The sequence below is a fragment of the Hylobates moloch genome, unplaced genomic scaffold (assembly GCF_009828535.3).
Source record: "Hylobates moloch isolate HMO894 unplaced genomic scaffold, HMol_V3 SCAFFOLD_4, whole genome shotgun sequence".
Lineage (NCBI taxonomy): Eukaryota > Metazoa > Chordata > Mammalia > Primates > Hylobatidae > Hylobates > Hylobates moloch.
Window position 1 is genome coordinate 40005583 of NW_026652279.1, and position 13766 is coordinate 40019348.

Here is a 13766-nt window from a genome sequence, read left to right on the forward strand (position 1 = left end):
ATCTCATTTATTGTTACTTGTTTCTGAATATTAGAATTCATTGTTCTAAAGCAACATAAATACAGTAGCTACTAATTTGGGATTTGATAACCCATTTTTTATGCTGGATTATCATCTATCTTAACTTCTTTGTTCATCTCAGAAAAGTTTCTCAGTGAAGAGATTAGATAAGATTGGCACAGTTTTACTAAGATTAAATAAAAAGGGATCTTTGGAGAATGATCCTTTTAATAATCTGAAAATTACTATAAGAAGTGTATGGTTGCTTAGTATCATTCTGTTGATTTAAGAGTATCGTTAGCTGCATTGTGTTCAGTTAGCTGTGTTTTTCTAATCAGTAAGTCAGTGATAGAATCATACATGCCCTTGAGGAATAATGTGGCTTCCTAACAAAAGTATCTGCTTACTTTTTTAAAAAAATCAATTAGGAGTTTTATTCTGAAAAAAAGCTTCTTATGTAAGGAATATCTAGAAAATGAATTCCAGATTTCCTTAGGTCTTATGAATAGGGCTTGACTTCAGTGCAGGATTGGCAGAGTGCCCTTGGAGGTCCAGTTGGGAGATACAAACTGATTTTAAAAGGATTTAGCAGTGTTATGGTACAAAGAAGGCTTGACCAAAAAGTCTGAAGTTTTAGAAGATGAAATATAAGTTTTTAGTTGGGCTATTTTTTTAATGTTATAAAACATTTGATTACAGCTTTTTTTTTCTTTTTTAAAAATAGATCAGCATTGTTGATATTGCCAACAAGAGGAGCTCTTCTGCTGAAGAAAATGTACAAGATGTTCTAGAAAACACATTTTCTCAGAAACATAAAGAATTATCAGTTTTATTGTTGGAAATGAAAGAAGCTCAAGAGGAAATTGCATTTCTTAAATTACAGCTCCAGGGAAAAAGGGCTGAGGAAGGAGATCATGAGGTCTTTGACCAGAAAGAAATGAAACAGATGGAGGGTGAGGGAATAGCTGCAATTAAAATGAAAGTATTTCTTGAAGATACAGGGCAAGATTTTCCCTTAATGCCAAATGAAGAAAGCAGTCTTCCAGCAGTTGAAAAAGAACAGGCGAGCACTGAACATCAAAATAGAACATCTGAGGAAATATCTTTAAATGATGCTGGAGTAGAATTGAAATCAACAAAGCAGGATGGTGATAAATCCCTTTCTGCTGTACCAGATATTGGTCAGTGTCGTCAGGATGAGTTGGAAAGGTTAAAAAGTCAAATTTTGGAGCTTGAGCTAAACTTTCATAAAGCACAAGAAATCTATGACAAAAATTTAGATGAGAAAGCTAAGGAAATTAGCAACCTAAACCAGTTGATTGAGGAGTTTAAGAAAAATGCTGACAACAACAGCAGTGCATTCACTGCTTTGTCTGAAGAAAGAGACCGGCTTCTCTCTCAGGTGAAGGAACTTAGCATAGTAACAGAATTGAGGGCTCAGGTAAAGCAACTGGAAATGAACCTTGCAGAAGCAGAAAGGCAAAGAAGACTTGATTATGAAAGCCAAACTGCCCATGACAACCTGCTCACTGAACAGATCCATAGTCTCAGCATAGAAGCCAAATCTAAAGATGTGAAAATTGAAGTTTTACAGAATGAACTGGATGCTGTGCAGCTTCAGTTTTCTGAGCAGAGTACCCTGATAAGAAGCCTGCAAAGCCAGCTGCAAAATAAGGAAAGTGAAGTGCTTGAGGGGGCAGAACGTGTGAGGCATATCTCAAGTAAGGTGGAAGAACTGTCCCAGGCTCTTTCACAGAAGGAACTTGAAATAGCAAAAATGGATCAGCTCTTACTAGAGAAAAAGAGAGATGTGGAAACCCTCCAACAAACCATCGAGGAGAAGGATCAACAAGTGACAGAAATCAGCTTTAGTATGACTGAGAAAATGGTTCAGCTTAATGAAGAGAAGTTTTCTCTTGGGGTTGAAATTAAGAGTCTTAAAGAACAGCTAAATTTATTATCCAGAGCTGAGGAAGCAAAAAAAGAGCAGGTGGAAGAAGATAATGAAGTTGCTTCTGGCCTTAAACAAAATTATGATGAGATGGGCCCAGCAGGACAAATAAGTAAGGAAGAACTTCAGCATGAATTTGACCTTCTGAAGAAAGAAAATGAGCAAAGAAAGAGAAAGCTCCAGGCAGCTCTTATTAACAGAAAGGAGCTTCTGCAAAGAGTCAGTAGATTGGAAGAGGAATTAGCCAACTTGAAAGATGAATCTAAGAAAGAAATCCCACTCCGTGAGAGTGAGAGGGGAGAAGTAGAAGAAGATAAAGAAAACAAAGAATACTCAGAAAAATGTGTGACTTCTAAGTGCCAAGAAATAGAAATTTATTTAAAACAGACAATATCTGAGAAAGAAGTGGAACTAGAGCATATAAGGAAGAATTTGGAAGAAAAGATGGCAGCTGAAGAGCAATTACAGGCTCTGGTCAAACAGATGAATCAGACCTTGCAAGATAAAACAAACCAAATAGATTTGCTCCAAGCAGAAATCAGTGAAAACCAAGCAATTATCCAGAAGTTAACCACAAGTAACACGGATGCAAGTGATGGGGACTCCATAGCACTTGTAAAGGAAACAGTGGTGATAAGTCCACCTTGTACAGGTAGTAGTGAACACTGGAAACCAGAACTAGAAGAAAAGATACTGGCCCTTGAAAAAGAAAAGGAGCAACTTCAAAAGAAGCTACAGGAAGCCTTAACTTCCCGCAAGGCAATTCTTAAAAAGGCACAGGAGAAAGAAAGACATCTCAGGGAGGAGCTAAAGCAACAGAAAGATGACTATAATCGCTTGCAAGAACAGTTTGATGAGCAAAGCAAGGAAAATGAGAATATTGGAGACCAGTTAAGGCAACTCCAGATTCAAGTAAGAGAATCCATAGACAGAAAACTCCCAAGCACAGAGCAGCAGGAATCGTGCTCTCCCACTCCAGGTTTAGAAGAACCTTTATTCAAAGCCACAGAACAGCATCACACTCAACCTGTTTTAGAGTCCAACTTGTGCCCAGACTGGCCTTCTCATTCTGAAGATGCAAGTGCTCTGCAGGGCGGAACTTCTGTTGCCCAGATTAAGGCCCAGCTGAAGGAAATAGAGGCTGAGAAAGTAGAGTTAGAATTGAAAGTTAGTTCTACGACAAGTGAGCTTACTAAAAAATCAGAAGAAGTATTTCAGTTACAAGAGCAGATAAATAAACAGAGTTTAGAAATCGAGAGTCTAAAGACAGCATCCCATGAAGCTGAAGTCCGTGCAGAAAGCCTGCAGCAGAAATTGGAAAGCAGCCAACTACAAATTGCTGGCCTAGAACATCTAAGAGAATTGCAACCTGAACTAGATGAACTGCAAAAACTCATAAGCAAAAAGGAAGAAGACGTTAGCTACCTTTCTGGACAACTTAGTGAAAAAGAAGCAGCTCTCACTAAAATACAGACAGAGATAATAGAACAAGAAGATTTAATTAAGGCTCTGCATACACAGCTAGAAATGCAAGCCAAAGAGCATGATGAGAGGATAAAGCAGCTACAGGTGGAACTTTGTGAAATGAAGCAAAAACCAGAAGAGATTGGAGAAGAAAGTAGAGCAAAGCAACAAATACAAAGGAAACTGCAAGCTGCCCTTATTTCTCGAAAAGAAGCACTAAAAGAAAACAAAAGTCTCCAAGAGGAATTGTCTTTGGCCAGAGGTACCGTTGAACATCTCACCAAGTCTCTGGCAGATGTGGAAAGCCAAGTTTCTGCTCAAAATAAAGAGAAAGATACAGTCTTAGGAAGGTTAGCTCTTCTTCAAGAAGAAAGAGACAAACTGATTACAGAAATGGACAGATCTTTATTGGAAAATCAAAGTCTCAGTGGCTCCTGTGAAAGTCTAAAACTAGCTCTAGATGGTCTTACTGAAGACAAGGAAAAGTTAGTGAAGGAAATTGAATCTTTGAAATCTTCTAAGATTGCAGAAAGTACTGAGTGGCAAGAGAAACACAAGGAGCTACAAAAAGAGTATGAAATTCTTCTGCAGTCCTATGAGAATGTTAGTAATGAAGCAGAAAGGATTCAGCACGTGATGGAAGCTGTGAGGCAAGAGAAACAAGACCTGTATGGCAAGTTAAGAAGCACAGAGGCAAACAAGAAGGAGACAGAAAAGCAGTTGCAGGAAGCTGAGCAAGAAATGGAGGAAATGAAAGAAAAGATGAGAAAGTTTGCTAAATCTAAACAGCAGAAAATCCTAGAGCTGGAAGAAGAGAATGACCGGCTTAGGGCAGAGGTGCACCCTGCAGGAGATACAGCTAAAGAGTGTATGGAAACACTTCTTTCTTCCAATGCCAGCATGAAAGAAGAACTTGAAAGGGTCAAAATGGAGTATGAAACCCTTTCTAAGAAGTTTGAGTCTTTAATGTCTGAGAAAGACTCTCTAAGTGAAGAGGTTCAAGATTTAAAGCATCAAATAGAAGGTAATCTATCTGAACAAGCTAACCTAGAGGCCACCGAGAAACACGATAACCAAATGAATGTCACTGAGGAGGCAACACAGTCTATACCAGGTGAGACTGAAGAGCAAGACTCTCTGAGTATGAGCACAAGACCTGCATGTTCAGAATCGGTTCCATCAGCGAACAGTGCCAACCCTGCTGTAAGTGAGGATTTCAGCTCACATGATGAAATTAATAACTACCTACCGCAGATTGATCAGCTCAAAGAAAGAATTGCTGGATTAGAGGAGGAGAAGCAGAAAAACAAGGAATTTAGACAGATTTTAGAAAATGAGAAAAATGCCTTACTGAGTCAGATATCAACAAAGGATGGTGAACTAAAAATGCTTCAGGAAGAAGTAACCAAAATGAACCTGTTAAATCAGCAAATCCAAGAAGAACTCTCCAGAGTTACCAAACTAAAGGAGACAGCAGAAGAAGAGAAAGATGATTTGGAAGAGAGGCTTATGAATCAATTAGCAGAACTTAATGGAAGCATTGGGAATTACTGTCAGGATGTTACAGATGCCCAAATAAAAAATGAGCTATTGGAATCTGAAATGAAGAACCTTAAAAAGTGTGTGAGTGAATTGGAAGAAGAAAAGCAGCAGTTAGTCAAGGAAAAAACTAAGGTGGAATCAGAAATACGAAAGGAATATTTGGAGAAAATACAAGGTGTTCAGAAAGAACCTGGAAATAAAAGCCATGCAAAGGAACTTCAGGAACTGTTAAAAGAAAAACAACAAGAAGTAAAGCAGCTACAGAAGGACTGCATCAGGTATCAAGAGAAAATTAGTGCTCTAGAGAGAACTGTTAAAGCTCTAGAATTTGTTCAAACTGAATCTCAAAAAGATTTGGAAATAACCAAAGAAAATCTGGCTCAAGCAGTTGAACACCGCAAAAAGGCACAAGCAGAATTAGCTAGCTTCAAAGTCCTGCTAGATGACACTCAAAGTGAAGCAGCAAGGGTCCTAGCAGACAATCTCAAGTTGAAAAAGGAACTTCAGTCAAATAAAGAATCAGTTAAAAGCCAGATGAAACAAAAGGATGAAGATCTTGAGCGAAGACTGGAGCAGGCAGAAGAGAAGCACCTGAAAGAGAAGAAGAATATGCAAGAGAAACTGGATGCTTTGCGCAGAGAAAAAGTCCATTTGGAAGAGACAATCGGAGAGATTCAGGTTACTTTGAACAAGAAAGACAAGGAAGTTCAGCAACTTCAGGAAAACTTGGACAGTACTGTGGCCCAGCTTGCAGCCTTTACTAAGAGCATGTCTTCCCTCCAGGATGATCGCGACAGAGTGATAGATGAAGCTAAGAAATGGGAGAGGAAGTTTAGTGATGCGATTCAAACCAAAGAAGAAGAAATTAGACTCAAAGAAGAGAATTGCAGTGTTCTAAAGGATCAACTTAGACAGATGTCCATCCATATGGAGGAATTAAAGATTAACATTTCCAGGTAAATGAGTAGTGAATTTTTCCTCCTCCAGAGGTAACTGGAAGCAAAGAAGGTCTCTAAACTGTTTCTGTTTCCTTTTAGACAGTGGGACTAATTTTGGCATAAATTTCCATGGAAGATATATTCTCTCTCATTTCTGACTTTTTTTGGCAAACAACAATCCTGCTACAACTTCATGAACATGAAAAGTTCACATCTTCTCTTCCCATCTTTCTATTGAGAGATTTCTGTACTTCTGTTTTGTTTTGTTTAAGATGGAGTCTTGCTCTTGTCACCCAGGCTGGAGTGCAATGGCGTGATTTTGGCTCACTGCAACCTCTGCCTCCTGGGTTCAAGCAATTCTCCTGCCTCAGCCTCCCAAGTAGCTGGGATTATAGGAGCCTACCAACACACCCAGCTAATTTTTTGTATTTTTAGTAGAGACGGGGTTTCACCATGTTGGCCAGGCTGGTCTCGAACTCCTGACCTCAGGTGATCCACCCACCTCGGCCTTCCAAAGTGCTGGGATTACAGGCATGAGCCATTGCACCTGGCCTCTGTATTTCTTTTCATTTCCATTTCAACTACTCTTGCCTGGATTTTTACCACAGTACTCTCAAATTAATTGCCTAGTCTCATCTTTTCTTCTTCCTTTAGTCCACATTAATTCATACTGCATATACCTCTTAGAGTTATATTTTCTCAAATTTCAATTTTCTATCACTTTTTAAGCTCTAGAACTATGTCTCTCATCCTTTGTATTCCTTACTTCTAATAGGACCCTTCTGTTCTAAAATAGATTTCCTCACTGTCTTTCATCTCAAGATTATCCCTTAGAGAAGCCAAACATTAGCTTGTCTGGAGCAAAGTAGAATAAAATAGGAGAAAATGTTACTTTTCAGTGTTGAAAACCATGTCACTAAAATAAGTGACATATTTTGGAGTTTATGACTTAAATATATGAACCCTTAGGTGTGATATACCTTTAATACATAGCACTCAGTAGATAAACATGTAGGTGCAGAGAATTAATACCTCTTCAGTGAAACATTTAACACCTGTTATGAATGTTAATTCATTTGTAAATCTATTGAGTACCTGTTACAGTATTTGTTCCTTGGGAAACATAGTTTTTTTCTTGAAATCTGTAACTAATGACCTTCTCTCTGTTTCAGGCTTGAACATGACAAGCAGATTTGGGAGTCCAAGGCCCAGACAGAGGTCCAGCTTCAGCAGAAAGTCTGTGATACTCTACAGGGGGAAAACAAAGAACTTTCATCTCAGCTAGAAGAGACACGCCACCTATACCACAATTCTCAGAATGAATTAGCTAAGTTGGAATCAGAACTTAAGATTCTCAAAGACAAGTTGACTGATTTAAGTAACTCTTTAGAAAAATGTAAGGAACAAAAAGAAAACTTGGAAGGGATCATAAGGCAGCAAGAGGCTGATATTCAAAATTCTAAGTTCAGTTATGAACAACTGGAGACTGATCTTCAGGCCTCCAGAGAACTGACCAGTAGGCTGCATGAAGAAATAAATATGAAAGAGCAAAATATTATAAGCCTGCTTTCTGGCAAGGAAGAGGCAATCCAAGTAGCTGTTGCTGAACTGCGTCAGCAACATGATAAAGAAATTAAAGAGCTGGAAAACCTGCTGTCCCAGGAGGAAGAGGAGAATATTGTTTTAGAAGAGGAGAACAAAAAGGCTGTTGATAAAACCAATCAGCTTATGGAAACACTGAAAACCATCAAAAAGGAAAACATTCAGCAACAGGCACAGTTGGATTCCTTTGTTAAATCCATGTCTTCTCTCCAAAATGATCGAGACCGCATAGTGGGTGACTATCAACAGCTGGAAGAGCGACATCTCTTTGTAATCTTGGAAAAAGACCAACTCATCCAAGAGGCTGCTGCTGAGAATAATAAGCTTAAAGAAGAAATACGAGGCTTGAGAAGTCATATGGATGATCTCAATTCTGAGAATGCCAAGCTAGATGCAGAACTGATCCAATACAGAGAAGACTTGAACCAAGTGATATCAATAAAGGACAGCCAACAAAAGCAGCTTCTTGAAGTTCAACTTCAGCAAAATAAGGAGCTGAAAAATAAATATGCTACATTAGAAGAAAAGCTGAAGGAATCTGAGGAAGCAAATGAGGATCTGCAGAGGTCCTTTAATGCCCTACAAGAAGAGAAACGAGATTTATCTAAAGAGATTGAGAGTTTAAAAGTATCTATATCCCAGCTAACAAGACAAGTAACAGCCTTGCAAGAAGAAGGTACTTTAGGACTCTATAATGCCCAGTTAAAAGTAAAAGAAGAAGAGGTACAGAGGTTAAGTGCTTTGCTTTCCTCCTCTCAAAAGAGAATTACAGAACTGGAAGAAGAATTGGTTTGTGTTCAAAAGGAAGCTGCCAAGAAGATAGGTGAAATTGAAGATAAACTGAAGAAAGAATTAAAGCATCTTCATCATGATGCAGGGATAATGAGAAATGAAACTGAAACAGCAGAAGAGAGAGTGGCAGAGCTAGCAAGAGATCTGGTGGAGATGGAACAGAAATTACTCATGGTCACCAAAGAAAATAAAGGTCTCACAGCACAAATTCAGTCTTTTGGAAGGTCTATGAGTTCCTTGCAAAATAGTAGAGATCATGCCAATGAGGAACTTGATGAACTGAAAAGGAAATATGATGCCAGTCTGAAGGAATTGGCACAGTTGAAAGAACAGGGACTCTTAAACAGAGAGAGAGATGCTCTTCTTTCTGAAACCGCCTTTTCAAGGAACTCCACTGAGGAGAACAGCTTGTCTCACCTTGAGAAACTTAACCAACAGCTCCTATCCAAAGATGAGCAACTGCTTCACTTGTCCTCACAACTAGAAGATTCTTATAACCAAGTGCAGTCCTTTTCCAAGGCTATGGCCAGTCTACAGAATGAGAGAGATCACCTGTGGAATGAGCTGGAGAAATTTCGAAAGTCAGAGGAAGGGAAGCAGAGGTCTGCAGCTCAGCCTTCCACCAGCCTGGCTGAAGTACAGAGTTTAAAAAAAGCTATGTCTTCACTCCAAAATGACAGAGACAGACTAGTGAGTAGCTAGTTCTTTCTTTCTGATCTGTTTAAGAGTTTTTGAACCTTTCTTTAAATTTATTTTTATAGAAAAGGATAAACACATTCTTATACATATTATCTGGGCACTCAGGGGAAGTATTATGTATCCCACAGGTTCTGTTTGGTCTTAGAGAAACACAGAAACATGATTTAAATTGCTAAACCTGCCAATACCATTAGAAAAAAAATCAGAAATTTCCTTGGCACAAAACTCTCCATTGGTTATTAAAGGACTAAGAGGTGGAGAGCTGTTTTATGTATTTTATATACACAAAGACACATGTAAATGTTTCCAGAATTTGTCATAGCTTAACTGAAAGAAAGTAAAAGGACCACTTAGTGCCTTCTTACAGTGAAGTATAAGGGTCACTTAGTGGCTTGCTTACACTTTAGCAATAGATTATCTGGTAGAATTTGGAACAGAAAGGACTTAGTTCATCTCATGGGTAGCTCAACCCTAACTTGTCAAAAATTTTAAAAAGTAATGTAAAAAGAGTTTCTTTAAATAAGTTTAAATGACTTTTTAGTAAAGTTTTATTTGCAAGCTGAACCATTTACCCACTTCCTTTTAATACCCAACATTTCCAATGGGAGAAAAAGCTAAAGAGGCTTCCTAATGCTGACATTTGACAGCTTTTAGTAGGAGCCAGGAGTTTAATCCAGGTCTCCCAAGATTCAGGGGCAAAAACTGGAACTGTATGAGCCAAGCCAGGTTGTCGGGATTCTACTGCTCCTAGGCTCAAGCAGTCCTCCTGCCTCAGCCTCCCAAGTAGCTGGGATTACAGGCATGAGCCACTACTCTTGGCTTGTTAGGGGATTCTACTTTGCAACATTACTGTCTTCACTTTCATGATAGTCTGTTAACTCTATCAAGGCTTTGTATTTGTAGGAAAATAGGCCAAATAGGAAATAAATGGAGTTTTGAAAGGCTAGGCTTTCCATTTTGAAATGTGACCCATACCCAGAATCTGAAAATTCTGATTTTTAAGATTAGCTCTAGTGAAAAGATTATTTCCCCTAACTGTAGAGTGAGTTTTTCCTTTTCATTGTAGGTAATTGTGTTCATTCCTATCTCACTTAATATCCTATATTTATAGACAGTCTTTCCCCTTTTGTAATCTGAACAAAGCCCCTCTGTTCAATTATGGTTTTGACTTCCAACATACGCATACTTGTTTATATTTTTTAAATAATTTGAGTTTAGCTGACTTTGCCCTGGGAGCTTGGCCTTTTGTCTGTCTTTTCAGAACATAAATGCAAAAGGTTTTATTCATCAGGATGGTATGTGCCTCAAAGCTGTAATTTATGATATGCTGGTATTGATTATCTTCTAAGTCAAAATCTTTTTTCGTGGAACTGTTAGGATAGATTCTGAATTAGCTAACTATATTTAATTCAGTGAATGGCTTTATTATTCTTATCTGTTATAAACACTAGGCACTAAACTTCGCACATTTTTGTCTGCTGGATAGTTACAGCCAAGCCAACTTTTTTATTTTCGTGTTTCTGTAATTCACAGTCATATTATTCTGTTCCCAAAGGCTCATAACTGTGATTTTATTTTATTTAACCATCAAGATGCATCACTCCTTTATTCACAATGTGCCTCAAATATTTTTATTTTCCATCTTCAACATCCTAAGATAAGCTCTAACACTTTACCCTTAAACTGTTGTAATAATATTGCTTCCAGGTTATCATCTCACCAGTATTTTCAGACCATGGCCACATAAGTCTTTCTGAAACTCTACTTTATTACTGCACTACTCAAAAATATTTAAAAGTTGTACTATCTCTAGAATAGACTTAGTATTCAAACCCCCTTTAGTCTGGCATTTAAGACCCTTTTTTTCTTTTTCTTTCTTTTTTTTTTTTTTTTTTTTTTTTTTTTGAGATGGAGTCTTGCTGTCTCACCCAGGCTGGAGTGCAGTGGTGCAATCTTGGCTCACTGCAACCTCCGCCTCCCAGGTTCAAGCAATTCTCCTGCCTCAGCCTCCAAAGTAGCTGGGACTACAGGCATGTGCCACCATGCCTAGCTAATTTTTGTATTTTTAGCAGAGATGGGGTTTCACTACATTGGCCAGGCTGGTCTTAAACTCCTGGTCTCAAGTGATCCACCTGCCTCGGCTCCCAAAGTGCTGGAATTACAGGCGTGAGCCACCGTACCTGGCCAAGACCCTGTAATTTATTCATACCTTTCCAGCATTCCCTTTTACTGCTCCCTACTGATACCCTTCATTCACACCAAACTGATCTACTCAGTATGCAATAATCACACCTGGTATTTCCTACTTACTCATATTATCATCTGCAGCCAAAATATTCTCCCAATTGCTTTCCTTTTTTAAGTATCTATTTCCCACTATTTAAAGGTCATTCCAGAGCTCAAATCCTCTTCTTACATTTCATGATTGCCTGATTTTCTTTTGCCTTTGTACTTCCCTAGTACTTTACTTATCATTTGTCCCATATTGCCTTATTGTGTGTGTGTGTGTGTGTGTTTAATTTCTATACACAATTTTGTATTTCCCCGATGAGATTGCAAACTCTTGGTAAGTGTCATGTCTTATACTTATTTGTACATTTTTAGCATAGAATTGACTAAGCAGATGTCATATCTCTAGGGGGTGCCTGTATTTATCTATACTCTCCTGATTCTGAAAATGACTTGGGGTAGCATATAAAGATATAAGCAGTTTTTCAAGATAAAAGGGACTGAGAAGGAGGAGAAAAAGAGGATAGGCTAGAAAAAGATTAAACCAGGAGTAAGGTTAGTGTCCCAAGGGGAAGTCACCATATCCTGTACTGTGTTAGAAAGAGGGATCCATAGTTTGCTCTGAGGTTTCTATTAGCCATCAGAAAGAGGGAATGAAAACCACATGCATGAACTGTAGTATTTATAGTCTAGGAGAAAAGAAGAAAGAAAAATCACCTACTCAAGACAAGAATAGTCTTTAAGTATTGAGGCCTGTAAGAAATTTCTTCTGTGTTCCCATAAAAAGAACACTATGCAGTTGTGAAACATCCATTACTTCTCTACGGTAAATATAATAATGTGTTTTTTAGGGTTTTTATTTAGCTGTCCCTTAATGTAAGTGCAGAACAAAAGAATTATGTCCAGTTCACTAAAACTACCACTCCAAGGAGCTAAAATGCAGTCCCAGGCACACAGCTTTCTGATGATCCATTCTAGGATATCTCTAGTCTAGTATCTAGACTAGGAGTGAGTGTATTGCACAAAGGAATATGTTTTTGCCTTAAATCAAAACAAAAATATATTTTGGGGTTTGGGTTAAAAATAAAGTTATATGGCACATATTTAATTAGTCACTAAATTCTACAATGTTTGGTGGGAAGAGCTAAGAGCAGCACTACCTCAACCCCATTTCTTCTGGGGCAATTTGCTTTCAACCCTTTTAGCTTATTCTTTCAGTATTTCCTCTGTATCTAAATATCATGCTTATGTTGCATTTTTGGCTCTTTGTTGCATCAACTATTGACTTTCTTTACACTAACAGGGTTTAGCTCTCTGTACTCTCCCTGCTTTCACAGTAAACCTTGTTAGTGTATGCACTTTCTATTTATTTATTTATTTATTTTGAAACAGAGTCTCGCTCTGTCGCCAGGCTGGAGTGCAGTGGCACGACAGCTCACTGCAACCTCTGCCTCTCGGGTTCAAGCGATTCTTCTGCCTCAGCCTCCTGAGTAGCTGGGACTACAGGTGCGTGCCACCTTGCCCAGCTAATTTTTGTATTTTTAGTAGAGATGGGGTTTCACCATGTTGGCCAGGATGGTCTCAATCTTTTGACCTTGTGATCCACCTGCCTCGGCCTCCCAAAGTGTTGGGATTACAGGCGTGAGCCACTGCACCCGGCCAGTGTGCGCACATTTTAATACAAACCCCTTCCCCATTTTCTTGATGTAATTTAATTTTTAATTTTGGTTAAATCAATTCAGAGTTACATTTTTATGACTACAAATGCTACTAGAGCATTAGAGACATGTTACTTTTATTTTCCTGAGTCTGTCTGTTTTTCCCAGATTAATAACAGTTTTTGTTATTGTTGTTACTTAGTTTTCTTTGTACTTAATGTAATTTAACCTCAGATTTACTGCCATTTGTCCACATCTCCTTTCAAGATGTTTATTCCCATCAATTTCATCTTCAGGAAGAAAACTTTCCTGGAGTACCTGATTTGCTCCTATATCAACCAGTGGCCCTGTACTCCTAGGATACCCTTTCTATCCCAGAATATTTCCTTTCACCTTTCTCCTATATTAGATCTCCTATTTTGTCTATTCTATGTATTCCTTTTCTTGGTTTTGTGCCATCTTTTTCTTGGAATAAGTCATTCAGTAACTCCCTAAGAAATGATACCTGGAAGGTAAATTTATTGAAAATGTCTTTATACCTCTCTTATCTGATTGATAGTTTTGCTGGATATAAAATTCTAGGCTGAAAATAATTTCCCTTCAAAATTGTGAAGACATTGGTTTATTGCTTTTTAGCTTATACGTGGTTTACAAGTCTAAAGCGATTCTGATTCCTGATCCTTTGTATGTGATCTGTTTCTCACTTCCCTTCCCCTCACCCCACCTTCCCTCCCTTTCTCCCCTATTCTGAAATTTTTTGATAGTATAATTTGGTATAGATCTTTTTCTTCATCATGCTAACTAGTCCTTTGAATCTAAGAAATCATACTAGTAGCTTTTTGGAAATTTCATTGAATTTTTTTTTTTTTTTTTTTTTTTTTTTTTTCTTTT

The 13766-nt window shown here is 38.1% G+C and overlaps 1 protein-coding gene across 6 annotated transcripts in view; it reads left to right on the forward strand.

The window, feature by feature from the left end:
- Nucleotides 1-13766, forward strand: part of GOLGB1 (golgin B1) — a 93857-nt gene that overhangs the window by 52875 nt on the left and 27216 nt on the right. For all 6 annotated transcript variants that reach the window (XM_032150050.2, XM_032150052.2, XM_032150053.2 and 3 more), the window contains 2 exons: nucleotides 725-5913; nucleotides 7068-8979. In XM_032150050.2, the coding sequence (XP_032005941.1) occupies nucleotides 725-5913; nucleotides 7068-8979 (7101 nt within the window). The remainder of the gene's footprint in view (nucleotides 1-724; nucleotides 5914-7067; nucleotides 8980-13766) is intronic.